This window comes from Ambystoma mexicanum, chromosome 11, assembly GCF_040938575.1.
Source record: "Ambystoma mexicanum isolate Mex_15411 chromosome 11, UKY_AmexF1_1, whole genome shotgun sequence".
NCBI lineage: Eukaryota > Metazoa > Chordata > Amphibia > Caudata > Ambystomatidae > Ambystoma > Ambystoma mexicanum.
In genome coordinates, this window is record NC_090934.1 from 827099877 (window position 1) to 827126880 (window position 27004).

Genomic DNA, 27004 nt, shown 5'->3' on the forward strand with positions numbered 1-27004 from the left:
TGGTTCATCTTCGTGGTCTGCTTTGTATGGGTTCTTTCATTCTTTACCTACTTATCCTTTCTAATACTTTTCTCTGTCATTCTGTTTAGTCTTAACCACTGGTTCTAGTAGCTTCTTATATCTCCTGTTCTATTATTCCACTTCTCCTGGATACACTGAGCATTCATCAGCGGAGGAGTTTGTTCTCAAGTCTATCGGACTTCCTTGCCTGCTGCAAATGGAACTTTCATAATTGGAAGAGAGGAGTTCTAATTGCCACCCAGCAGAACCCAATTGGGAACAGGGTTTTTTCTGCCTTAGTGCTTTTTCCCTGAATCTAGGACTGGCCCCCTGGGGATCCCCGCGGTCAGGGATTATCTCTGCCAAGGTGGCCTCCGGAGGGGACAGACCCTATCTGTACGATAAAAAGGCCCGAGCACCAAAGGACAAGACTCCCACAAGGAAGAGGGATCTGAAGAGATCAGAGGCTACTCTTACAGAACCCATTCCGGAAGAAACAGGTGAGGAGTTGGGGGAGGAAGCTTCGGTATCTGACACATATACCTATTGCTTTGAGAGGAGACGTGTAGGTTAAAAAGGGAAGGTGTGATTGAAAAAGTGGATGCTTCAGAGTGTTCTTTCCCATAGTAGTGGCAAGGAAGGCAAATGGTAAGATCAGGATCTGCATGGACCTCAGATAGTTAAATAAAGTTTGTGGTGGAAAACTATCCCTTACCTGTTATAAGAGAAATGTTGAACCTGGTGGGTGATACTGGCATGTTCTCTACAATTGATTTATCAGCAGGCTATACAGATACAGTTACGCACTGATTCCAAAAAGTATGCCACATTTATAACCCCTTTTGGATCATACCACTACCTACGCATTCCATTTGGTTTAGCTTAAGCAGCAGCAGTATTTCAAAGGGTAATGACGCATTTGTTCGAAGGTATACCAGGTGTACAGGTTTGCCAAGATGACATTTTAGTATGTGTACTCGCGGAGGAAGAACATAATGAAAGATGATGGTTCCTAGTAAAAGTTTTGAATGCCATAGTTTCGAATGGCAAAGTTTAAAACAAAATGCATCCCCCTCAACCCCTTTTTTTACCCCTTAAATACCACAATAGGGGAAAAAAAAACTTTACCTAAATAAAAATGCATTTTTTCTATGCTTTTTTTCTGAATCCTTGGTATTCGAAACAATGTAGATTATGTAAGGTGTTAGGAAAACATGAGGTACACGGTTTGACAGTGGAATACAGCAGGTGTAAAGTTGGAAGAAATTAAGTGGATTATTTGTGGCACGCTCTATCCAAAGGTGGCTATAAACCCAAGTTCAAAGCCATGGAAGCAATTCAGAAAGCACCTTTCCCAGGTAATAAGGAAGAATTGCATTCATTTTTATGTTTAGCTGAATACTATATTAAAATTATTGAGAAATGTGCAGAAATTACCCACCCATTAAGGGGTTTTATGAAAAAAGAAGCCAAATTAGAGTGGATGGACAAACATAGGGACGCAGTCCACTGTGTAAAAAGATGCATATGTGAAACTCCATTGTTGGGAGGTTTTGTTCTGGGTAGAAAATCAATAATCACTGTGGATGCTAGCTGTAAAGGGTTAGGTGTGGCTTTATCGCAGTAGGATGGCGATCAAGAGAAGGTTGTGATGTTTTCATCCAGAGCAGTGATGGAAACTGAGGTGAGCTATTCCGTGATTGAAAGAAAGTTGATAGCATGTTGTTGGGGTGTGGCACATTATAGGCAATACGTATGGGGTGGCGCATTCTTAATAAGAACTGATCGCAAACCATTAGTGGAAGTTTTGACTGTCAATGGTATGACAAAGGCCACACCAAGGGTAGCACGTTTGAGTTTCAAATTGTTGGAGTACAATTGTGAAGTAGAATATTAGCCAGGCAAGAAGAATTTGGTTGCAAATTTTTTGTCTTGCATGCCTAGGAAGCAAAATATGACTAAGGAGGTGTTTAAGGATGTAGAGGACCAGGTTTGTGGTGTAACAATGGCCTTGAATGAAGAAGAATGGACGAGGGAAGTCGGGGAAGATGAGTTTTTAAGGATGGTAAAGGGGTTTATTGCCAAAGGGTGGCTGTAAAAAGAACATGAAGAGGAAATGTTTGTTGGGTTTTACATGATTAGCAATGAATTGTCCATTGAGGATGATTCGATTTTGAAAGGTTTGAGGTTGGTATCTCCAAAAATGATGAGATTTCAAATTGTACAATTGGCCCATGAAGGTCATCCAGGTATTACAATAACTAAAAAGAAAGTGAGAGAGCCATTCTGGTGGCAGCAATGGATGTTCAAATTGAGAGAATTCTTCAATGATGTGTGCCATGCAACAGCTATGATAAGAATATGACATCTAGGAGGTTACCTTTGATGCCAATTCCTGTAAAAGAAGGACCTTGGTTGGAATTGAGTATCTATCTGTTAGGTCCCTATGAAGGACTGCGTCAGGAAAGTCGTTTTTTGATTGTGATGATTGAAAGGTACCCACGTTGGCTCGAGGTGGCAGTGGTGGACAGGTTGAGATCAAGGAAAGTAGTGGAGTTTCTGGAGAAGATTTCTTAAAAAGGAGGGGTGCCAAAAGAAATTTTGAGTGACATTGGTCCTCATTTTGATTCAAGAGAGATAAGGGAGTTTGCTGCCAAGATGGGATTTTGTTGATCCCATTTATCTGTATGTCACCCAGAAACCAATGGCATGGTGGAAAGGAAAGGCTGAACAGGGTATTAAGTGAATGTATACAGTTGGCTTTGGCAAATGGTCTTACTGGAAGGATAGTTTAAGTGATTTGTTATGGAATACAAGGGTGACAGCACATTGTGCTACTGGTGTGTCACCTTTCCAACTTATGAGAGGTAGGGTACCTCATAGTAACATATCGCCTTCATGGATGAATGGGAGCTTGGGCATGAAGAGAGTGAATGAAGGTTTTGTGGTGGATAAAGTGTTGGAAATGCAGAGGAAAAATAAAGAGTATTATGACAGAAACTTCAAAGGCAGTATTAACAAGACAGGTAAGGTGATGGAAACTGTTGGTTTGCGATTTTATAAGAGTGAAGAAGGACAGAAAATGTAGAAAACGTTTATCTAAGTTCTCTGGTCCCTTGAAAGTGATGCAATGGTTTAGCAGTGCTGTTAAGGTAGAGAATGGTAGGTGGAGGATGGTACTGTCTGGAATCTCAGTAGAGTTGTTAAATGTAGGAAGGGTGGGCAGTATTAAAAGGAAGTGATGGAACATGGAATTCCTGGAACTATGAGTTGTGGAAAGAAGGTAATGCAAATAGGAGTGATACTAATGGTGGTAGTGTACGCTTAAGAAATAAACTGTTGAATGAGAGGTGTGATGTTGTAGTTGAGGAAGTGAGGAAGAGTAGGAGGAGCACGAGTTTACCAAAAAGAAATTCAAAGATTTTGTTGTGTATAGAAAATGAAGAATTGGATGTGTCATAGAGTTCAGTTAAGCAAAATATAATGTCATTGTTGCTATTTTATATTTTGTTATTTCTTATTATTTTGTATTATTTTTGTGTGATTACATTTTGTTGTTTATTTTTGGGGGGGTGTAGAAGGTGTCAGCAGGAGCCAGCTGACAGATGTGCAGCAGACATAGAATAAGGGAGTATGTGAGGTCATGGAATGTGAATTACAATGCTATGTTTTCAAGGAGCCGTTAAGTGAGCAGTTGTTCCTGCTGCTGGCTGGCAGAGTGATGTCTGTGGGGTTCATTGCTTATATAGACTTATGAACTCACAATAAATACTCAAGAACCCGTTTGAGTATGTGGATTATTGCATGCTTCACCATCATGAAAGAAAAGCTGTAATACGATCCTTTTCTATTGAACAAAAGTTATTTAGGTGGCATGGTCACTAAGAGATAATAAATCAGACAGGGCCTTATGATTACAGAGTCTTGCAACCAGAGCGAAAAATCAAGACTGACATTTATCACGTGAATCTTCTCAAGTAATGGAAAGAAAATCTCATTGAAGACACTGCAGTGGTTTTAACCAGCTTGTTATCTGATGAAACCAGCATGAATACTCTGATTCTCTCGGACTAAGCTCACAATCAAAAGGAGGGCCTAACAGACCTCTTAGAACAGTTCCCTGAATTTTTCAGAGCGGAATCTGGGAGAGTAAAATGGATATATCATTATATCCATACCCCTCCAGGAAAGGTGATACATCAGAAGCCATATCAGATACCTGAGACTAGGAAAGGCATAATTGAAGAGGAATTAGAAAATATGTAAAGGGCTGATATTATCAAGCTCTCTCAAAGTCCCTGGTGATCCCTGATCGTGTTAGTCACCAAGCCAGATCAATCATGGAGGTTCTGCATTCATTAAACACAGTCTTGTCATTTGATAGCTACCACATACCCATAAATGATGATCTTATTTATCAATTGGGGTCTGCTGTTTTCCTCTCCCTGATTGATCTGACAAAGGGGTACTGGCAAGTCCCTGTTAATCTAGCAGATAGACAGAAAACTACTTTCTCTAATTTAAAGTCTTGCATTTTGGTTTGCATGGGCAGCCAGCTACCTTTCAAAGGTAAATGGATCAGATCCTATGGACTTATGTCGCTTTCTGTGTAGCATACATCAAAGATATCATCATCCACAGTAAGTCTTGGAAGGAACATGTTTGCCACCTGTTTTTTGTTACCAGGGCGCTAAGAAAAGCTGGCCTCACAGCAAACCCAAAGAAATGCCATTTAGCTAGTTCTGTACTCAAGTACCTTGGTTCTTCCGTAAGAAATGGGAAACGGGCTGGTTCAGCCTAGATGGAAAAGGCCAGAGTGGTTAAAGAAACCCCAAATCCCAAAATGAAGAATGATCTGAGAGCCTTTTCGGGTTTAGTAGGATAGTCCAGACATGTTATCCCTGATTTTCCATCTATAATGTCTTGTTTTACTGATAAGCTCAGACATTTTGAGCTCCAGAAAACTAAATGGCATAACGAAGATCAATTGTGTTTTGACCAACTCAAACACATTTTGTGTAGCGAGTCTGTCTTGAAGGTGGCAGATTACAGCAGGGAATTAATCCTACAAACAGACACTTCCGCATATTCGCTTAGGTGCAGATCTTTCACAAGAGCATGATGGTATAGATCATCCCATCCTCTATATAATAAAAAAACTATTACCAAGCGAGAAACATTATGGGACTCTTGAACTGAAAGCCTTGGCAATTAGGTGAGCCATAACCCACCTCAAATATGACCTGGCAGGCAGGAAATTCAAACCCATCACAGAGCATGCCCCATTAACATGGATGAGCCTCCACAAAGACACTGTTGTAGTTCTTAGATTTACAGCCCTATTGTTTTACTGTGGAGCACAGGAGATGAAAGGAACATGGGTGATGTGGACTTCCTTTCCTGTTTTTCAATATGTGCTGAGAGAACCAGCGACATTAGGGGAAGGGTATGTGCTGAATCCAATAGAGTCATCACGGATTCCCCTGCAGTGACCTGCTCCCATGTGGCCAGGGGACGGCAGCCACTACCTGATCCTGACGCTGGAGGCGGTTATATGAGGGAGGAGACAACTACCGGAGAGACATTTTGACTTCATTGGAGAAGGCGGGGTATTGCCCACTTTCCCACGAGGAAGATCCTACAATACCCAAGTTCTTCATGGCCTGTTGTCATTCTGGTCAGGTCCCCAGTTTGTTATGTGCCTTTATGTGAAATCTCTGAGAAAAACCACCTAAGAGTTAAAAGTTCAATAAAGTCGATGGACTCCAACTTCCATAATCACCCAGGTACTGAGACGTGGAGGGGGAGGAGGGAGTTTGTGCAAAGTGACAGAAGCCCGAAGTGCAACACGCAGGCTAGTTGTTTTTCCAAGTCTTCAGTGCACGGGACATTTAAAGATGGCAACCGTACAATGGAATTGAACATTGCAGGAGAAGACGTTGAACCCCATGCTGAGGCTCACAAATGCAAGGCACATGGACCTCTGTGGTGGATTGGAGAAGGCCGCCAGGAGAGAAGGAGAAATGCTGCATGCAAGCAAGAAGGGCCATCGAGTCGTTGGGAGCCGTGCAGGAGCTCCTGGAGGTTGGGCTCCTAGAAAAAGCAGCCTAATCCAACCCGGGCCAAGAAGGAAAGCTGATGTGTGACAGCAAAGCTGCACTGGATGCTGGAAGAATGTCTGCACACTCCAAAGATGAACGCAGGTGAAGGAACCACTACGCAGAGGTGCAAGCAGAATCAGAGATGCTGGATGGAGCCGGTGAGTCTGCCCAAAGCAGCTGGGGACTCCAGGGCATTCCAAAAAGTGTGCCAACAAGAGTTTGAATGGTACAGAGTTGCTTGTGCAGAAAAAATGTTTGTTTGAATGCAGTCAAGGCAAAGTACAAATTCAACACCCAATAAGAAGCATATTTGAATGCAGACAAGGAAAAATATAAAGGCAAATCCCAATCAAGTACAGATACATGAAATGCCAGTGTGGGGAAATATGTTGAACAAATGTTACCTTAGAGATATATACCAAGCCCGTCACGGTATATGCTGTTGTGGTATAGCCAAAGAACTGTGAAATGGATAAGAAGTCCTGGCAGGCAAGTATATCAGTCAGCTAAAATTGTATTGAGATTCCTGGCAGTGGAGTATACCAGGTGATCTGAAAAACCATGAAGATAAGTCCTGGCAGGCGAGTGAACCAGACAGCTGAAATAGTACAAAGATTCCTGGCAGGGGAGTATATCAGGCAATCTGCAAAGTTACAAGAAATACTACAGAAAGATTGTTACAGAATGTATTGCTTAAACAATAACTTTGAACTTTGTAAGCCCAGTGAAGGCACAAAGGAACTTTCAACTAAAGAGACATGTTTGCCACCAACTTTAAGAATCCAGGGGAATGGGACCGCCCTCTGGATCCAAGGGTCTTTACCTTGGAGAGCATTTTTTGTTGGAGTCATTCTTATACTTTTGGTTATGAACTCTTTGTTCCAACATCAAGTTTAAAGACGTTTCTTTGCACCCTTTGTTGTTTTGTTTGTTTATAGTGTGAGGGTCTGTATAGGATGTTTTGGACACAAGGATGGCTTTTCAGTTACTGACATCCTGACACAGACAGATCTTTCGTTTTTAATTTCTAGGTAGGGAAGTTCCTCTTTAGACTAGAGCAAGAGAGGCATTTCCCCATCCCATTCTTTATACAAAACATGACAACTTTGTGTACGGCTTTCATTTCTGACCCCTCACACATCACAATAAACTCACAGGAGAGTCCTCTGTTAATTTGTCTGATATATGTTCTTTCTTGAAAGTATATCAAATCATGGCTTCGTAGATCACATGGATACAAATGCTGTGTGTAACATTTTTATTTTGTTTGCATACAACAGTATCTCGATACAGCTAATAGTGTTGAGAATAAATGCAACATTTTTAAATGATGCTCCATGCTGATACTCAATGGCAGCTACCAACACAGCACACATTGCTGCTAGTATACACCTTGATGCGTAGACTCAAAAACATCAGTAATGTATATTAAATGCTGTCCATTAGATTTCTGTGTCAAAGTCCCTTTTTAGGTTTCAATATGAGGTGGGCATACATCCTGTGTGATCTCCAACACTCCAACACTCATACAAGAGATCCTTGTACTTCTCCAGCATGGGGTCTGGCATGGATTCACATGCTCATGAATATTCCCCGTCGTCAGGCTGGGAATCCTCGGTAAAGAAAAAATCAGTATCAGTTTCGTTTCTGATTTGTCTTTCTTAGTAGTAACCAATCACTGATCTCTGGGTCATACTGCCCCCAGCCAATGACTGCCCTCTCCCTAAGCCCTGCCTCTGGCAGCCATCCTCGGATTTTTACCGCACGCTGAAGTGTTGGGAGTCCTCGTGCTTTAGCTCTCAAGTTTTTGCTGCGTTTTCGTGCTTTTCTCATTTTTTCGGTTTAATCGAGCCTTAAGCTCCACCGTTTCTACTTCCGATAACGGGGACCCATTTCGCAATTCTTCTACGCCCCTCAAGGGTGAAGTTTTCGTCGAGTTTACGCTTCTTGGAGGATTCCGGAAGATCTGCGGCCTACCTCAACGGACATGGCGCAGGACAAGGGAAGCTCGATGCCCGGATCCAAGCTGTTCAGGTGCTGCCCTGGATGCGGATTACAAAACATTTTCAAGGAGGCCGAGCATTCGCAATGTCTCTGCTGCCTTCATGAGGACAAGACGCACGTGGAGAAGGACTGTGCGTTCTGCACGAACCTTTCGGAACGGACCAAACAAGATATTCGTTCCCGCCTGGCTGGAGAAGGGCACAGCAGGTGAGAAGGCGAAGAAAAAGTCTGAGCGGGCTTCTTAATCCTGTGATGGCGCCCCGGCGACGGGGGCCCAACAGAAGCCCAAGCACCGTGAGTCCGCGGGCACCGGGAGCCCCGAAAGGTCGGGCTCTTCGGCTGCCAGGCAGGGCGCGACTTCCCCGGCACGATCAACCACGAGCCAGCGCTCTGGTTCGGGGAAGAGGAAGTCCGAGAACCTGGGTAAGCTGCTGGACCAGCCCCGGTCGATCTCAAAGGGCGAGCGAGGCGCTGACCCTCCCCCCAAGGCGAAGGCCCAGAACCCTCCCCCCAAGGCAAAGGCCCAGGACGCACCTAAGGTGGTGAGGGCTTTGATCCAGCTGGCAAAGACCTCTATCGAAGTGGATGCTGCAACCCTGGCAAAGCCGGCTGAGACTACGCCAGTGGAAACGGCCTCTGGGCCCAGAGTATCCCTGCCACCGCGGAGGGAATCCCCTTTCCAGCCCATGTTTAAGACCCCTGTGAAGTCCCCGGCGGAAAAAGAGGGGGTGGGCGGTGGCCATTACAGACTCGGAATCAGCCTCTGAGGAGGAGCTGGTGGAAACCGAGAAGGGCCTCAACGAGAGGTTCATAGGCCAGGGGACGGTCCCCGCTGACGTGATCGAAGATAGCAACGATGGCGACGAAGAGGGCCCAGTGGAGCGGCCATCCCGTCCGTCGCAGCCATTACCCGAGCCCCAGGATAGCTCGGCAGCCATTTTGTTGGTGATCCAATCCTTATGTACCGAGATAAGGACGAGATTACCACAGACCTCGACGGAGGATCCAGAACCAGGCCCGTCGGGAAACCCTCCGAACAAGCGGAGAAGAGTCCACCCCTCTCCGCCCTTCGTGCCCGCGAGGCCTGTGGACCCCTGTTCCCCCTCGCCGGACCCTAGAGAGGATATGGCGATGACACAGCGGACATCCCGTCATCACCCCCCCCTCGGGCTTCTCCAGCCGATGAAGTTGGCTCCTTTCACGCCATGATAACCAGGGCATCCGAGCTCTTCTAGCTCTGCCCTGAAGAACAAAAAAAGGAAGGGGTTCTCTATCAACGACGAGAGGCCAAGAGGAAGACGGTCCTCGCGGTGCCTTTGCACCGATGGCATCTGGGTCGAGGGGCTTGCTGTCCTCAAGAACCCTTCCACGACACCCGCCAAGAGGGACAGGTACGAGAAGAAGTACCGAGTCCCCGATGCCGCCCCCTTGTGCCTCAGGGCCCAGCCCATGCCGGACTCTGTCGTCTCGGCAGCGGCTAAGAAGAAAGCAGCAGGTGCGGCGGCTTCAACTTCCAATTTCCCTTCGGACAGCGAGGGCAAGAAGTTGGATTCCATGGGACGATGAGTCATCTCGTCGGCGGCGACAACGATTAAGGCGGCCAATGCCTTAGCGATCGTGGCCCGCTACGACAGGGAGCTCTGGTTCAAGATAGCTCCCCTGCTAGACTTCCTACCTGACGAAAAGAGGGCGGAGGCCCTACAAATTCTGCAGGAAGGCGAGGTGGCGTCGGATCACGCCATAATGGTGGCAACGGACATTGCCGATACCGGGTTTCGCCAACTGGGCAACAGAGTTTTCCTCCGACGACAAGGATGGCTCAAGGTGACAGACTTTCACCAGGACGTCCAGACCAGAGTGTTGGATATGCCGTTCGATGGCAACAACCTTTTTGGTAAGGCGGTGGACGAGTCTCTCCAGGCCATCAAGACCGACTCGGAGACGGCCCGGGCCCTAGGGGTACTTCAACAACGACGGCCCTTTCGGAGCTCCGGAGGCAGACATGGTACCTCCAAAGGATCCAGCGGTGGCTCCTCCACATACCGGCAGGCGGCCCGCTCCTCTTCCCAGGAGGCCTACAGAGGTCGCGGCAAGCAAGGGGGATCCTGCCGTCATCACCAAGGAGGCCAAGGCGGCAAGGCCGCCTCCAAGCAAGACTGACCCGGCTGTGTCGTCGGGCCCCCATCGAAGCACCCCGGTGGGAGGCCGGCTGACGAAGTTCATCAGCGTGTGGGAGTCCATCTCCACCGACCGTTGGGTACTGGACACCCTGGCCAACAGGCACTCACTGGAATTCCAAAAGAAGTGCCCTCGCATTCCTCCCGTGGCCAGGAAGGAGAATCACGTCCCTCAACTGCTGTTGGAGGTAAGGGCGATGCTTAAGAAAGGTGCCATCGTGCTCATCCCCAGGAGGCTCTGGGGCTCCGGAGTGTACTCAAGGTACTTCCTCGTCAGAAAGAAGACAGGCGGTTGGCACCCCATCCTGGACCTGTGTCGGTTAAACAAATACATCAAGGCGCAGAAATTCAGGATGGTCACCCTCCAGCACGTGCTGGGACAGCTGGAGGAGGGCGACTTCCTATCATCGTTGGACCTGGAGGATGCTTACTTCCACATCCCCATTCTAAAAGGGCACAGGAAGTTTCTCAGGTTCGTGGATCAGGGACGCCACTATCAATTCAGAGCCCTACCGTTCGGACTAAAGTCGGCAACCAGGGTATTCACCAAGTGCCTGGCTCCAGTGGTGGCACAGCTGCGCCTGCAGGGGATCCACGTCTACTCCTACCTGGACGATTGGCTAATCCGGGCAAGGACAAGGGAACTCGCCGTCAAACACACAGCGAGGACCGTCCAGCTGCTCACGGAACTGGGGTTCGCCATCAACTACCCCAAATCCCACCTGGTTCCGTCGCAAGTAGCACTGTTTCAGGGAGCAAAGCTCGATACAGTGGGGCGATTGGCCTCCCCGTCAGAGGAGAGGACCAAGACCATCCTGGACCAGGTGCGGCGCCTGCTAGCCACGGACGTGGCCAGGGTGAGGTCCATCAAGTCCCTCCTCGGGATGATGTCCTCATGCATCTATCTTGTACCCCTTTGCAGACTTCGGATGCGTCCGCTACAGGAGTTCCTCGACGCCCGCTGGTTTCAGGTGACGGGCTGCTTTGAGGACAGGATCCCTCTCGACGAGGAGTTCCGTCGGGCGATCCTATTGTGGGGTACCCATGCTCACTTCACTACAGGCACGGACTTTCAAACCTCTGCATTTCAGGAGACGGTGACGACGGACGCCTCTCTGAAGGGTTGGGGGGCCCACACTGGAGATCTCCACGCAAGAGGCCTTTGGCTCCCCTAGGAGAGGTCTCTCCACATCAACATTCTGGAGCTCCGATCAGTGTTCTGGGCGCTCAAGTCGTTCCTTCCGTCCCTCAAGGACAAAGTGGTGAGGATCTTCACCGACAACACCACCACAATGTTCTACATACGGAAGAAGGGGGGCACCAGATCCCCAGCCCTATCCAAGGAGGCCCAGGATCTGTGGCACTGGGCCGTTGCCCAGGGGATGTTTCTGGTTCCCTTCCACTTGGCAGGAATAAAAAACACCATTGCCGACTCACTCAGCAGGGAGCTGCGCTCGTGCCACGAGTGGGAACTACGGCAGGACCAGGTGGATCGGCTCTTTTTCGACGATGGGGCAAACCCCGGATCGTCCTTTTTGCAACGAACTCCAAGTGCCAGAGGTTCGCCAGCAGGTTCCTGCAGCCGAAGAGCATGGGCGATACTTTCTCGTCCCCTAGGATGGCCTGTTTCTATACGTGTTCCCTCCCTTGCCGTTGCTGCTCCGCCTCATCAACCAGCTCAAGAAGTCCAGGTGCAGAATGATCCTTGTCGCACCGGCGTGGCCGAGGCAGATCTGGTTCCCGGACCTTCTGGACTTGTCAAGGTCCCCACCAGTCAAGCTGCCAACGGACGCGGATCTTCTCTGCAGAGAAGGGGGTGCCATTCTCCATCACCACCCACAGTCGCTGAACTTGCAGGCCTGGCTCCTGCAGCACTAGAGTTTGGAGGGTACAATATCCTGGCTGACTGCAGAGAGGTTCTTACAAAAGCCAGGGTGTCCTCAACTCTTAAGTGTTATGGTCATAAGTGGAAGAGGTTCTCTGTCTGGTGCCGTGCACAGAAGATTAACCCTCTGCGGATTACGGCCCCTCAAATACTGCCGTACCTACTGTCGCTGGCCAAAGCTGGATTGGCTCACGTCTCCATCAAAATACATCTGGCTGCCATCTCCCGATATACCAGGACTACGGGACGGGCGTCCTTGTGGTCTCATCGCCTGGTGAAGGTATTTATGAAGGGACTATTCCGATCGTTCCCGCCGGTGAAGGCTCCTGCCCCAGCGTGGGAGCTTAATGTGGTGCTGACCAAGCTCGTGGGGGCCCCATTCCAGCCTATGCATTCGGCGCCTTTGAAGTTCCTGTCATGGAAGACAGCGTTCCTCGTGGCCATCACCTCTGCACGACGAGTGGGAGAGATCCAGGCCCTATCTTGCAAGCCTCCATACTTGACTTTTCTTGACACGAGGGTGGTGCTGAAGATGCACCCCTCCTTCATGCCCAAGGTGCCATCGGACTTCCACCTCAATGAGCCCTTGGTGTTACCAGTTTTCTTCCCGTCGCCTTCGACGCCGGCCGAGAGGACTTTGCACTCGCTGGATGTAGCTAGAGCGCTGAAGTTCTACGTGGACCGCACGAAGAGTTTTCGGAAGACGTCACAACTATTTGTGAACTTTGGGTCTGTGAATCAAGGGAAGGCTCTCTCGAAGACTTCCATTTCCAGATGGCTCTCCGGCCGCATCATGCACTGTCACTGGTTGGCAAACCGACCGCTGCCCGGCCGTCCGAAGCCCATTCGACGAGAGCGATCGCTGCTACTACAGCGTTCCTGTCTGGTGTGCCCCTGCTGGACATCTGCAGAGCTGCTACGTGGAGGTCTACGCACACCTTCACGAGATTCTACTGCGTCGATCGGGACTCCAGGGAGGAGTCCAGGGTCGGCCAAGCAGTGCTGCGCAACCTGTTCGCCTAAGGTGAGCCTGGTGAGGAGGTAAGAATTGCTTAATGTTGAGTTTTGGATTTAATGCTTAATGTTGAGCCTTTGCCACCTCCTGTGATTGTGCATGTGTAAACTGCTATGTATTCTTTTATTCATGAGCATGTGAATCCATGCCAGACCCCATGCTGGAGAAAGAACAAGCTACTTACCTGTAACTGTTGTTCTCCAGCATGGGTCTGGCATGGATTCTCATACAAACCCTCCCGCCTACCCCTCTGCGGCTCTTCACTTGGTCATACTGCCACTTTGCGTGCTACCAAATCTGAGGATGGCTGCCAGAGGCGGGGCTTAGGGAGAGGGCAATCATTGGCTGGGGGCAGTATGACCCAGAGATCAGTGATTGGTTACTACTAAGAAAGACAGATCAGAAATGAAACTGATACTGATTTTTTCTTTACCGAGGATTCCCAGCCTGACGACGGGGAATATTCATGAGCATGTGAATCCATGCCAGACCCATGCTGGAGAACAACAGTTACAGGTAAGTAACTTGTTCCTTTTTATATATTGCATTGTTGGCAGTTATTTTTATGTATTTTGATAATGACTCACAAATACTAACTTCCCCAACCTACAAACCATTACTCAAACCTCAGCTGGACAATGCCAACCTTGCTTGGATGGGAGGGTGTTGGGATAGATAGGAACTTTGATGTGGTCTGGCATTAGCAATGATAAGTCCCAAAGCGTTCATAAATCCACAACAAGTGCAGTGTGGGTTAGAGATGGCTATGAAACAAGTGGAACATATTTGCAGAGTGTGAACATTTTATGGGATGATTGTTGTACATTTATTTTCTGTATAGTATACATGCTTAATTCTAATAACATTAGAAATAGCCTCTTAGTACCAGAGGATAACCAAAATGTGACAACATTAGATTTTACTTTGTGAAATGTTTTTTTGCACGTTTTTCAGCTTTGAGTCATGTTTTGTAATTTCAGGGACAGATAGAGGAAAGGCAAGAAAAGCCAGGAGTAAATAAAATACCATAATAGCCATGTCTTCAGCAGTGGTAAATGGACATATGGCATCATAATATTTTATCACAAATATAAATGTATAGATATATATTTAAAAAATTATAAAAACTATACATGACAATGTCCTTGAATATTTTGGATGCTTCTAAAATCGATGTATTGACCAATTGTATTTAGACCTTCTGATCGGATGTACGATTCACACTGCTATAACTCTATGCACTTTGACTCCAAGTCTTCCATGAATCCACCAGGTATATGCTTTGAACGTCACAAGACTGTCATCTGTTGAGAGAATATAAAGACTGATAGAAGAGAAGCGCAGTTTTCACTGTTTGAAAATAATATTTTAAAATTATTTGCTATGGGACATTGCGTGCATCTGTGACAAATACACATTCCTTAGTTACACATATAGCCTGAAATCAAACAACACAACAAAATCAGGCCAGAGCAAGCATCTGAGACAACATGACAGTGAAGAAAGTGCAGAGAGGACATGGTTGCATTGCCATTTCTTATATTGGTCAAAGGGTTTCTTTGAAATAAATTGGAGTGTTTAATCACAGCTGCTGACCACTTATGTTGTTATTACATGTGTAATTTAATTCTACATTAAACAAAAGTAGAATATGTAACAATGTCCATATCCTGAAACCGTTTTCATACAAAAATACTGATATGACATTCAAAAGCATGTGACACTTTTTCAGTGCCTAGTAATCACAAACAATGGAATAGAACGAAAAGTATTAAGCACAACGTTTGCCTGAGGGCATCTTGACGCTCCCCACAGAACAGTGGAAGATAAGGCTGAAAAAAGAAACATTTTCAAAGCTTTGTGAAATGTCATATGTGCATGTGTTGCTTTAAAGGGCTTTAAGCTGAACACATTTGGCCCCCGTCAGCCAGTGGAGCTGACGGAGAACAGGAGACATGTGACAGCCACGCTGCGTAGAGGTCGCCAGCCGAGCAACCACGTTCTGAAGAACCTGCACACAGTGAAGTATGCACGCACAGCTCATGCGCACCAAAACACATTTATTTTTCTAACACTTTCACCAATGTTAACTTGTCCTTGTATAGTTCACAAATAGCCGGAATACAGTAAGGAATAATCGCCCCGAATTAAAACAACAAGCTGTGTGTAGTTGCATGCAGAACATGCATTATCTATTAAAGAATCCTTGTGACATCTTAACAAGCCGAGATTCTCCTTTAACTATGGGTGAACAACAGTTCAGTAACCCACAGGCTAAGGTCTCAAATGTATGCAGTGCAAGTAATGCTAAATGTCTCTTGCTTATTTAAGTGCTCATGGCGATAATAATGTTTTTTGTTTTTATTCGCAGAAAAAGATACTTTTTTAACAACCATAATTGGAGCAGTTTTTGGAACGTTATCATTTTGCTTGCTGCTGTTGGTAACCTGTTATTGTATATACACAAAGTTTTTTAAGCAAGGTAAGAGCCTCTGGGGCTGAAATGTCAATCTGTTCAAAACTGTCACTATCAATTATTGTGTGCTTTTGCGCATTTGTGGATTTCAAACATTGTATTTGATCGATTCTGGCACTTTGCAAAATGACATAGGTATAAGAATGGAGATAAACCAGTTTATTCATACCCCTTCTGGGCAAGGGAAGTTTAAGCTACATGAAGGGGTACCTCCTTTACTCTAAATAGAGTAGAATTAAAACCAGCAAACATTCGCAAAGGCAATATGTGTGGTATCTTTACAGAGAAACACTTGTGCATTGAGTAATGTATGAGGATGTTTTCTGGGTATGGTTTGTAAAACTGTGTGTGAAGAGAATAGTGGAATCTGGTGTTGCTGTCCATAGAGAGGGCAGGTATTGATTCTCAGTGTAGGCTCAATGTATTTATGTCTATTGCATACACTAGTTGAAGGAGTGACAAGGGTGTTCCGGATCAAAACTCTGGTGAAATCAGCTGCTGTACTTTCTGGTGTGGTTAAGCCTTTAGAATCACATAGATCCTAGAAGCTACCTGAACACGCATGGCATCTGTCATAATCCAACAGAGGGCCTCATCACGAGTTGGGCGGTAACGCTGGCGGTATTACCGCTGGTGCTATTAGCCCTACCGCCAAACCCCCCGGTGCTATTAGCGCCGGATCACGGGTTTGGCGGAGCGGTTAGTGCCCATTCCCCATTGGGCCCATTCGGGAATTCCTCATTCCCCATTGGTAGCAATGGGGAAAATTCACGCTATTACCGCGAATAGCGCCAAAAATCGGCAATTCTGCCACGGATTTCCCCCCAGCTCAGAGCTGGGGGAAAATCCGCCAAGGCCATGATCTGGCGGACCCTTAAATGCGGCGGTAATAGCGTTACAGCCGCATTTAAGGGTTACCGCCAAACTCGTAATGATACCGTAACATGGCATTCATCGTTGCCTTGTCAAGAGAAGATGGGAACCCTTCTCATCTGGGAGTGGGCAGTCTCCCATGGAGAAATCCAGATTCAGTTATTTCCCCTGAGAAGCACGGTGGCAGTTGAGATGGCACCAGTTTCTGTGCTCCCATCCCCCTGGCGCCAGTATGTTCTTGTGCAGTACAAGCTTGTCTCATGCCATGTTTGGAAACAACAGGCTCGCTGGAGTGTTTCTATCTCTCACAGAGACAACGCCCCAGGATTATGAAGCAGCGAGCACCAACAGAGAGAGAACAGTCACCAGGCACCGCACACTATCCGCGGGAAACAGCCAGAGGCCAAAACCCTACCAAGCACAAACAATGGTGGCTCACAGAGCCCGTACCTATTGTCTGACACAGAGAGTTAGTGGCATGATTGAGAGTCCATGAAAGAATAACTGCTCGTAAACTGTGGCAAGATAGCCTGCACCCACTTGATGGAAACAACCGCAAACAGCCATGGGCTGCCGACAATACCCTAGATCACCAATTACTGACTAGGCTCTCCCTGTCTTAGGGGGACCTGAACTAAGGCCCTCTAGCATGGCACTATCCGGGCTGCTACTGCTATTCCATGGTTGGTCCATGTTGGTTAATGGGGTGATGCTAAGCCCATTATTATTTAACACACTTTTTTGAAACTCATGCGTGCATCAGGTGGAACAGAAACCAGTCAACACAGGATGTGAAATCCTAATACACATTACTCTGACTTATTAAATTTCATCAAAAAGGTAAATTATTGCCAATACAGGTAACTTGTTCAATATTCGCGATCCTGTTGCCTGACAGAATAGTGTCAACAAACTCTTAAGTCTTATATGTGAAAGCAAAAAGGCAAGAATTGAAAGAGTGGGTGAAGTGAAAGCCTGAATCATAGAGGGCGAAGAAGAAATGAGTAAGAGCTACAGGAGAAAAAGGAAACAACAAGAAGACGATACACCGTGGATTGGATATTTGCCGATTGTAGGGCAAACGTAAACTTGGTAATACCGTTTTGCTTGAGGTGTAGCTTGTTAACAATCACCCCAAAGGGTGATAAGCATTATTTCATAGTATGACATTACATCATGACATAAATGTATTTATTTCAGTACACAAAGCATGGAGGCATCTAGGCGCTAGTTACAGAAAGTGCTTGTTCGTATTTGGTAGTTATAGGTAGGTAAAATTCAAGTACAGCACGGGGCTGTCAGTGTCACAATTGGTAGTACAGGTAGGTAAAGATCAAGTAAAGAGCAAGCCTGTGAGTGTCACAATTGGTAGTACAGGCAGGTAAAGATCAAGTAAAGAGCAAGCCTGTGAGTGTCACAATTGGTAGTACAGGCAGGTAAAGATCAAGTAAAGAGCAAGCCTGTGAGTGTCATAATTGGTAGTACAGGCAGGTAAAGATCAAGTAAAGAGCAAGCCTGTGAGTGTCGCAATTGGTAGTACAGACAGGTAAAGATCAAGTAAAGAGCAAGCCTGTGAGTGTCACAATTGGTAGTACAGGTTGGTAAAAATTCAAGTACAGCACAGGGCTGCGAGTGTCCGGCACCCGCAAATGGGCAATTGCCGGGCTATTCCGGCCCAGTACATCCCCATTCCCATTTGAGCCCCATAGGGCTCAATGGGGATGGGGAGGGTGGTAGCACTGGTACCGTTAATAATGGTACCAGCGCTACCATCATGTTCTGCTCGCGGCTGCCGGTGAACCTGGTGGCTGCAAGGGCACCCGCAATCAGAACTCCTTGTATGGTGGTACGGTAATAACAGTGCCGGTAGCGATACCCTGACCACCATACTTGTAATGAGGCCCATTGTTTGAGTCGATTCCTGCATTGTGTCGTCCTAGTGCACTCTCTTGTTTCCCTCCTCACATCACCCTGCACTATCCATGAGCATCTGGTTGCCTTCTGTAATTGGATAGTTAAGGCTACCTGGTCATTAGCTGGGATCCGACACAAGATTCCTCTGCTCATTGCCATGGGGTATTCCTGGCTAGAGGGTGAGGCCCTTTCTTATATCTGTACACTTCCATTTGATGCACATGAGCTTTCACGTTCCACCAAGAAGTAATCAAACGTTAAGAGAAGAATTTCCAATTCGATGCGATAACGTTAAAGGTTATATCTAAAAATGCACTGAGAAGCATCCTTTGAGCAAGGTTTCTTTTGAAGGCAGGGTGTACACTGCCACCGATTACTGAGAAGATCAAGTAGAGAAACTGAACATTACACAGGTGAGCAATCAGAGGCCACTGCGCTGCCATAAAACCCAGCTGCAAACTTGCACACGAACAGCATGTGTTTAATTGTTGCTTTTTCGTGCTTACATGACCAGTGCATAGGCTAGAACAGAGGGGCAACCCACTATATCAGTGGAAACAGGGGTGATCCAAAAATAGAACATATGGATGGCGTTTCCACTGGAAATTAACCGATGTATACGGCAAAGCGCTTTCTAATGTATTTCACCTTGCTTGGGTCAATTTACTTGATAGGAGAATAAACCTATGGGCTTTATTTCATAATTTAAAAAAAACGCATTTCTTCTTCGCATCTAAATGAAAGATGATGGCATTTATTCAGCTTGGCATCACATGATATAAATAAATAAACATGCAGTATTCAGATTGCCCATCGCTTGGCAAAGTGTCATAGCCACTGCAATCGAAGTGCTGATGGAGCAGCGTCTACAAAAGAGGTTGAAGAAAGAACCAAAGAAGGAAACCACATGAGGTGCCAAACACAGATTTTGAAACCAAATGTGACATGGAGGACACTGTGTTAAACAACGATGCCCCTGAGAAGGGGTCTCTCTTTTTTATTACTCTCATAACTTGTGTAAGGAATACCTGAATTTATGGCCACCCGCATAAAAGGGGATTTCCATAATTCACGCTCAAGGATTCAGGAGCAGCCCCTTCATTCCCCTATTTGCGGTGAGAAAGGTCCCACAAGTCAGATCGGAATGGAATTGGGACAGGTGGGCCTTGCATCCTCTCTTTCCTCGCCGACAAGACAAGAGACCGGGTACAGGAGGTCATGACCCTCAGCACCCGGAGAAGACAAAAGATTGCAGAATATGCAATCTAAACCCAAACTGACTATAACTCCCGCAGCCCCAGGGACTGTTTTAAAAAGAGAGAATAGCATTACCATGGAGTTCGCTAGTAATTCCGCTGTCCTCCCGACCCACGAGGGATGTGAGAATCCCTTAGGAAATAATATGGAGTACCGGAAGTCTTCTCCCTCCATCCTCCTTAGACCAATCTATACTCGATCATTGGCCGGATTGTATGGCCAGTATTGCCAAGGAGCTGGTGTTTTGCACAAGCCCCTTTGATTTGGGTCTCCTAGCGGAGTCTCTAAGTAAACTCGTGGTGGATCCAAGCTCTTTGAGCAAGAATATGGCCTCACAAACTAATGAATCCTTCTATCTAAATGCTGGAATTGGGACAATCAATGTGGATAAGGCTTGTCAAATCAACCTTCAAAAAGAGCTACTAGATAAGGCCTCACAATCGGACTACTGTAGTAAGATTGTTGCGGCACTGCACAGTATTCCGATAAATAAAAGCAGCATAACTACAAACTCAAACATTGTCAACCCCACCTTGGAACCAGCTGTTGCCACTATAGCAGTGGCACAGAAATCGGGTCAAGAGGCCCACATACCCCTGTTACAGATGAATGTTCTTCCAAAGCTGGGTTCATCCCAGAACCTGTGTATTAGAAAATGTCAGATGCCCAAAATAGAAGATACGAGTGCTCAGGATTTTGTTTTGGACCAGAGAAACTTTATTATCACTAATATTAGCAAGGTTAATGATCATTAACCCAAAGAAGCCCTGCGGCTTAAAGTTCTAGCATGGCTTAGACAGAGAACTGGAGCGGGTGTGGTCAGGTTATCAGATCTTAAAATCCTTCGCAGGATGGACCTGAGAGACTGGAGGACACATGGCAATAAAGACTGCGTCCTGGTGTGGTGTGGGTCTAGCTCCCTACCTGCCTTTTTAAGACTATGCAGATACATGCCGAGGGGATCCACCAGCTGCAATCTGATCATTTGATTATTTATTTGGATTAAGGAGGTTTCCCTACGCCATGTCTTTTGCTGTTGTTTGCTCTGCATATTGTTTTGGATACGTTTTTGTTCATTTCTGTCTCATGTTGAGAATTGTTTGTATTGTCTGTTTTTTTGTTGTCTCCGCGCTTAAGCATTTGGGTACCTGGAGCGCAATACAAATAATAAACATAAACATTATACAGCCAATTATATGCATTTCATGCCTTCCTAAACATTTCACATTTTATGCAATTAATGCATACATAGTTTTTCAGTACAGATCCTAAACTACAGATTGTGTATCACTTAACAAACCATAGTTTTTCACTTTAAAACAGACATCAGAGCTGATGGGTCTTTGGCCAGTACATGCCTGCCAGAGAGTGTTGATCCGTGCTTCCCAGTCTGGGTGGCTTCAGGCGAGCTCTGCTATATGACCAATGCAGTGATTGGGAAGTTGTAGCTGCATTTGTCTTGGGTCGAATCTCCATCCAGATTCTCCTCCAAAGGAAGTACGGACTTTCAACACAACAATCTATGTTGCAAGCACTCTCAACCTTTGCATTGGGTTTGTGCCAGCCTGCATCTCTTAGGGCCTCATCACGAGTTGGGCGGTGTTAGGCAAAGTTTGTATGCAGTACCCTCTGGGACCACTACACACAACTCTGACTACAGGTATAGGCAACCCAACCTTTGGCATAAGCTTGTACTACACAGTTTTGGTAGCGTGTTGAGCAGCCAGGCTTATCTCAAGCGGGGTAAACGTGAGCTCTAGTGGAGGTACACAGAGATTTACATTTACAGGTATTCAAATGAACTCTTACACTCAAGGTATCTTGCATAAACAATTATTAATTTATTTATCAGTCAGTTAGAAAGCCTTCTTCAGAAGAGAGCAATATAATAGTAACACACAAATACACTTCAATACTGTACACTCTTAGTCCTAAATCAGTAAAGACCCTTTTGGGATGGCCCTCAGACACAACCTACACCCACAGGTGACTTCAATAACTAGGCTGCTGTGGGCATGAATATCTTACTGTTGGCATTTACAATGCTTTTAGGAATTGGTAAAAGGCAAAGGTTATTGGAACACAAGAGACCACTAATATTCTTAAGCAGTCAAATACTTTTGGATTGTCCAAGGCGAGTCATACAATTCAATAGGCTAAGCCAAAGTCAATGGGCAAAAGTCTTGTATAGGATGAAGCACTTCTGGGAAGTAAATGGAAAAGTCTTTGCACAAGTTCTTAGGAGTCTTTGATGAAATGAAGAATCACATGTAGGGCCACAAGCTGATTAGACTTGTGAGTTGTGGAAGTTTCAAGCAACTCTACAGTAAGAGGTAAGTTTCTTAGACTTGTTTTACAGTACCTTAGAAATGAAGATAAGATGCAGCTGATGGCTTTTGTTCCTTTACAGCTCTGCACATCTCACTGTTCCTGGGCCTTAGTCATGGGGACAAGAGGGAGGACATTGGGGGACTCCTGCAATGCACTGGGAGGGTCAAAACTCACAACCGGCAAACTTAACTTTCAGTGGCTGTTTAGTGTTTCAGCTCCTTGCGTCTACCGCAAATACCAACACTGCGGTTCCTGGCTGTCGAGATGGACTTTCCTTGCTTCTGGGCTCCTTCACTCTGTTGAGGGGGTTCAGGCTTGGTCATTCCTGTATCCTGGGAGTCCGGAGGATCTTCCAAAAGCTCTAGGCCAGTTTAAAAGCAATGCACACAATCTGGTGTTCCTCTCCCTGTCTATACGGTTTCCAGCAGCAACTTTGTGGAAATTCAACCAGCTCTGAGATGGATGTCCAGGTGGCTTACTTTGGAGTTGATTGGTCCTACCAACTCAGAGGGAGAAGTCGTCCTTGCAGGAACTTCTCTGTCGATGCAAACTTGGTGTTTTGGCACTGCAGCAGGGCTTCACCAAGCAAACCAACGGTGCAGGAGTTGCCGCATGCATCCTCTTCAATCTCTTCTTCGGTTTCTTCATCCAGTGGTCGACTCTGCCTTCCAAACCAAAGGACTTGCCTTTTATTCAGTTCTCTCCCATTCATTCCAGCCTAGCTGTCAGTCACCCAGCAGGGTGGCTGTCCTTGCTGGACAGTCAGCCAGCCAATCACCACAGAGTGCATTTGGGTCTCCAGGAGACTAAGGACAGGGAGTTTTGGGCGCCTCCCTCACTTCCTGCCTTCCCTAGACACTCTGGAGCCAAAGGTGGGTTTCACTCATGAATACAGCCAAAGGCAAAATGAACAAAGAGACCAAACCTGGTTTGGCACGCAGAGTAAATCTCAAGAAGGACCTTTCTACAAAGAAATGGCGAAAAAAGAAGACCGGGCGCCATTTTGACAAAGATGGCTTCCGTGGTTGCTTTACAGCAGCTGTGAACGCAGCCCGCGGTAAATGCACACCATGGTAGTTTAAACGAAACCACTGCCACCAGCCATTCAATGAGAAAAGGGTAACATAAAAATGTTACATGAGAAGCTAGACATAGGGGATATTAGGTAACCCCTCCAGCACTCTATTGTAAGATAGTGTGTGCTGGGTCTAGAAAGTTACAATGGTAAGTAAAGTCAATTTCACTTTACTGCTCTGGGAAACAGTACTTTATCCCAGAGAAGGTAGTTAAACCTTTGGGAAATCTGGAAGATTTCCCTGTGTCACTGCACCGAAGGTGCTGTGTGACACAATGGGCCTCATTAGGACTCCGGTGCTAAACCATGGTGCTATTAGCACCATGGTCCATGCCGGAGTCCGCCATGGCGGAATGGGGAATTACCACCCCATTCCGAGGTTGGTGGGGCGGTAATTCCCCATGCCGCCATGGCCCTTCCCCATTCCCATTTTTGCCCCATAGGGCTCAATGGGAATGGGGAAGGTGCTAATTACGGTACCGCAAATTGCGGTAAAACCAGCCGTTAAGGTCGGGTCCCGCAAAAGGACCTCCTAATTAGGTGCTAGGTGTTTAACGGCGCCGCAGCCTTTTACGGCGCCGTTAAACACTTAGCGCCTGGGTCATAATGAGGCCCAATGTAAAAGATTATGCCTATGGAGTTTGTCAGACTCCACAACCAAAAGAAACACAGAGGTAAAATCCACATTAAAATACATGAGAGAGTGGTAAAAAGGGTCTCACTCTCTCCAGGTTAAAACAATCAATTCCTCAAAATCCAGCAAAGTTGCTGGGGGTCTCTAAATTGGAGGGAATTAGCACATTTCTGAGAATTCTCACTAACAGGCGGTAGCCCTTAAATGCGGTGTTAACAGGGTTACCGCCGCATTTAAGGGTCCACCCAATCATGTGTATGTCATGTTTACCCCCAGCTCAGAGCTGGAGGTAAACATGCTGGAAAAATGCTGATTTACGGTGCAATTACCATGTGGTAATACTACCGGAGGTAATTGCGCAGAAAATTCCCCCAAAAGGACCCAATGGGGAATAACATTTACCACCCAACCCTGATCCAGCGGTAATACCGCTGGACAGGTGGGTGGTGACGCAAATAAAGTTGGGTGGTATCCGAGTCGGGATACCGCCCAACTCGTGATGAGGACCTTAGTCTCTTGTATATGGCAGATGTCGTTTTAGGAGCTACTTGGGGGTCATGATACCCCCTCGCCTGCCATGAATGTATATGGTCACACTATGAGATATCTGAAGGTAGCTTAAGAATTGTCCTGTTGGAAGTTACATTTCCTGTGTAGTGAGGAGAAGGGGAGAACTCTGTAGTCTGACCAGATTTGCTTTGCATATAATATTCCCCTCTCTATCCAAGTGGGCCAATGCAGAGGTATATCTCCTACTGCCAAATTAGTATTGAACCAAAGGGGACAAGAAAAATGGCTGCGCATTTTGGCCACCTACTTCCTGCTCCCATTATAGTATAGCTTTCTTTGTACATGAGATTGCATGCATCTCTTTAAGAAAAGGTTTAGCATTAAGATACGTTAGTTCTTCCACCTGGAAGGGAGAGGCTAACCCATCTTCCATGTCCACATTTGAGTTACAAATCAGGCCTTGATTGAACACAAATAGTTTGGCATACTTCCAAAATGTCGGGAACCCCATCTCTCCCTGTGACAGGGCTAACAGCAGCCTAGTGAAGGAACCCCTGTTTTCCCCTTTCCATAATAACATAGTTATTATTCTGTAAACCTCTCTAAAAAATGTAGAGGGCAATTCTGACTGCAGCATTGCATGGGAGTATATCACCACTGGTGTAATGCAAATTGTCACAGTCTCCACTCTGCCCCACAATGAGAGGAGTGGAGGAGACCATGCACCTATTAGGTTGTAGACCTTTGATTTAATAGTTTCCATGTTTATCCCTAGTGCATCATCTGTCTGTTGGACAACTCGGATGCCGAGATATTTGATGTTAGTTGGTTGCCAAATGAGTTCCCTCCATGTGAGGGATATGGCAATACTTGTTAAGGGGGAACACTTAATTTTTTTTTCTCCTAGATTGTGGTTGTATCCTGTGACTGCTAAATAGTGAGAGATTTTTTTAAGGAAGGGCGGGGAGAAAAGTCATTGGATTTTCCATGTAAGCATGTGCCTAACTCTTTTATCAGCTTGTTCATTCATATTTTCTGGAGTAATGGCTTTAAGCACAACACAAATCGTAGGGGAGAAAGGGGACAGCCTTGTTGGTTTCCTCTACGCATGGACAAGTATTGCAAGAAGGTCCCATTCACAAATACAGCAGCTTGAGGGCTCCAAAACAGGGCAAAGATCAGACCTGGTATGTTTCTATTAAGGCCAAGCAACGGTAGAATCTCAGAAAGATAAGGCCATCCCACCCTGTCATAGGCCTTTTACACATACAACATGACAGCTGCTCATGGTTTATATGTGTTAGCTAAATCTATTATGTCCCACAGTGACCGAGTGTCCACTGAGGCGATCCTGCCTTTCACAAAAATGATTTGGTCCCTCTGTACCAATTGGGGAATGAATGGTACCAGTCTCATTGCCAATAAACCTGGAGACCATGGAAATAACAGAGGTGTGCGGTATGAATCAACATGCTTAGGTTTAGGGTTTACGTGGATTATGGCTTTGTGAAATGTCCACTGGAGCACCCCTTTTGTGCTGTAATATATAGAGAGCACCCAGTTTGGATGCAAGCATGTCCATAAACCTATGACAGAAGTCCATCGGCAGCCTGCCCTGCTCCTGTGCCTTACCATTCTTGCTCTTTGTAATCAGCGATTTAATTTCTTCTGATGAGATTTCCTTATCTAATTAGCTAAATTCAACTTTGTGATCAAGTGGGGTGCAGGATCGGTTCTACTGTTTAGGAAAGCGACAATTAAAGATTGAGAGGGCAGCAACTCCAGAGTGTATGGGGCCTCATAATATTTGGCCGAACTACCCTGCTATTTCGCTGTCCCTAGTACTAGTGCTTCAACCCACTTTAAGGGATGTGATTTTATTGTTTTGATTTCTAGCTTTTAGATATGTGGCTGGCATGGAAACCACTTTATTGGCACCCCCAAAGAACTTGGATTGATATCTGAGCAGATCCCCAGAGGCTTTTTCCATGCAGGCTTTTTTATATTGAATGTTTGCCCCAATAAGGACCCTTAATAGTTGCTTGGCTATATTTCACTTCCATAGATTTAATGCTAGTTATTTTTTTACTGTATTTTTTTATTTTAGGTTCTTAGCATTGTTCTGTCTTGCCATCTTACATTTCCAGGCCACATAACTAATGATATGCCCTTGAAGGGCCACCTTATTTGCGTCCCAAATTGTCACAATTGCGGTACTCCCATCCTCAATTGTAAGGAAGAAGACTTGTGCGAACTGTGTGATCAAGTTCCTAAATTCTTGAGATTGCAAGAGGCCCGTATTAAGACGCCACTTATTATTCCTAGATGGAACCTCATAGGTACATGGTTTGATATTAGGATTGGTGTGATTTCATACCTTTACATATATGTCATAAATATTTCACTCAGGAACAATCAATGCTTTCTGGAGAAAGATGAGTGCTTGGGGGATTATATTGTATATTTTAACTCTCCTGGGTTGCATATCCGCCATACACTAGCTAAATTATTAGGGTATGAACTTACAGTAAGATTTCCTATAAATGATTGGATCTAGTGGTCAATCACAGTCCCCCCTCATGAGGATGGATGCGCTGTTTAATGTTTGTACCATTATTCAGAGTTTATGTCTGCCTGCTTAGGCCCATAAGCATGCATTGAGGATTATTAAGTATTGTACAAGCCACCATTACCCATCTGCCATGTTCATCTGCTTTCGATCTGATCACCTTGACAAAAAGCCTCCTGTGGA

General features: G+C 45.9%; 1 protein-coding gene across 1 annotated transcript in view; it reads left to right on the forward strand.

Annotated features, from left to right (window-relative positions):
• NCR3LG1 (natural killer cell cytotoxicity receptor 3 ligand 1) overlaps nucleotides 1-27004 on the forward strand; it is a 722742-nt gene that overhangs the window by 276271 nt on the left and 419467 nt on the right. The window contains exon 4 of the mRNA XM_069623776.1: nucleotides 15554-15664. Within this exon, the coding sequence (XP_069479877.1) occupies nucleotides 15554-15664 (111 nt within the window). The remainder of the gene's footprint in view (nucleotides 1-15553; nucleotides 15665-27004) is intronic.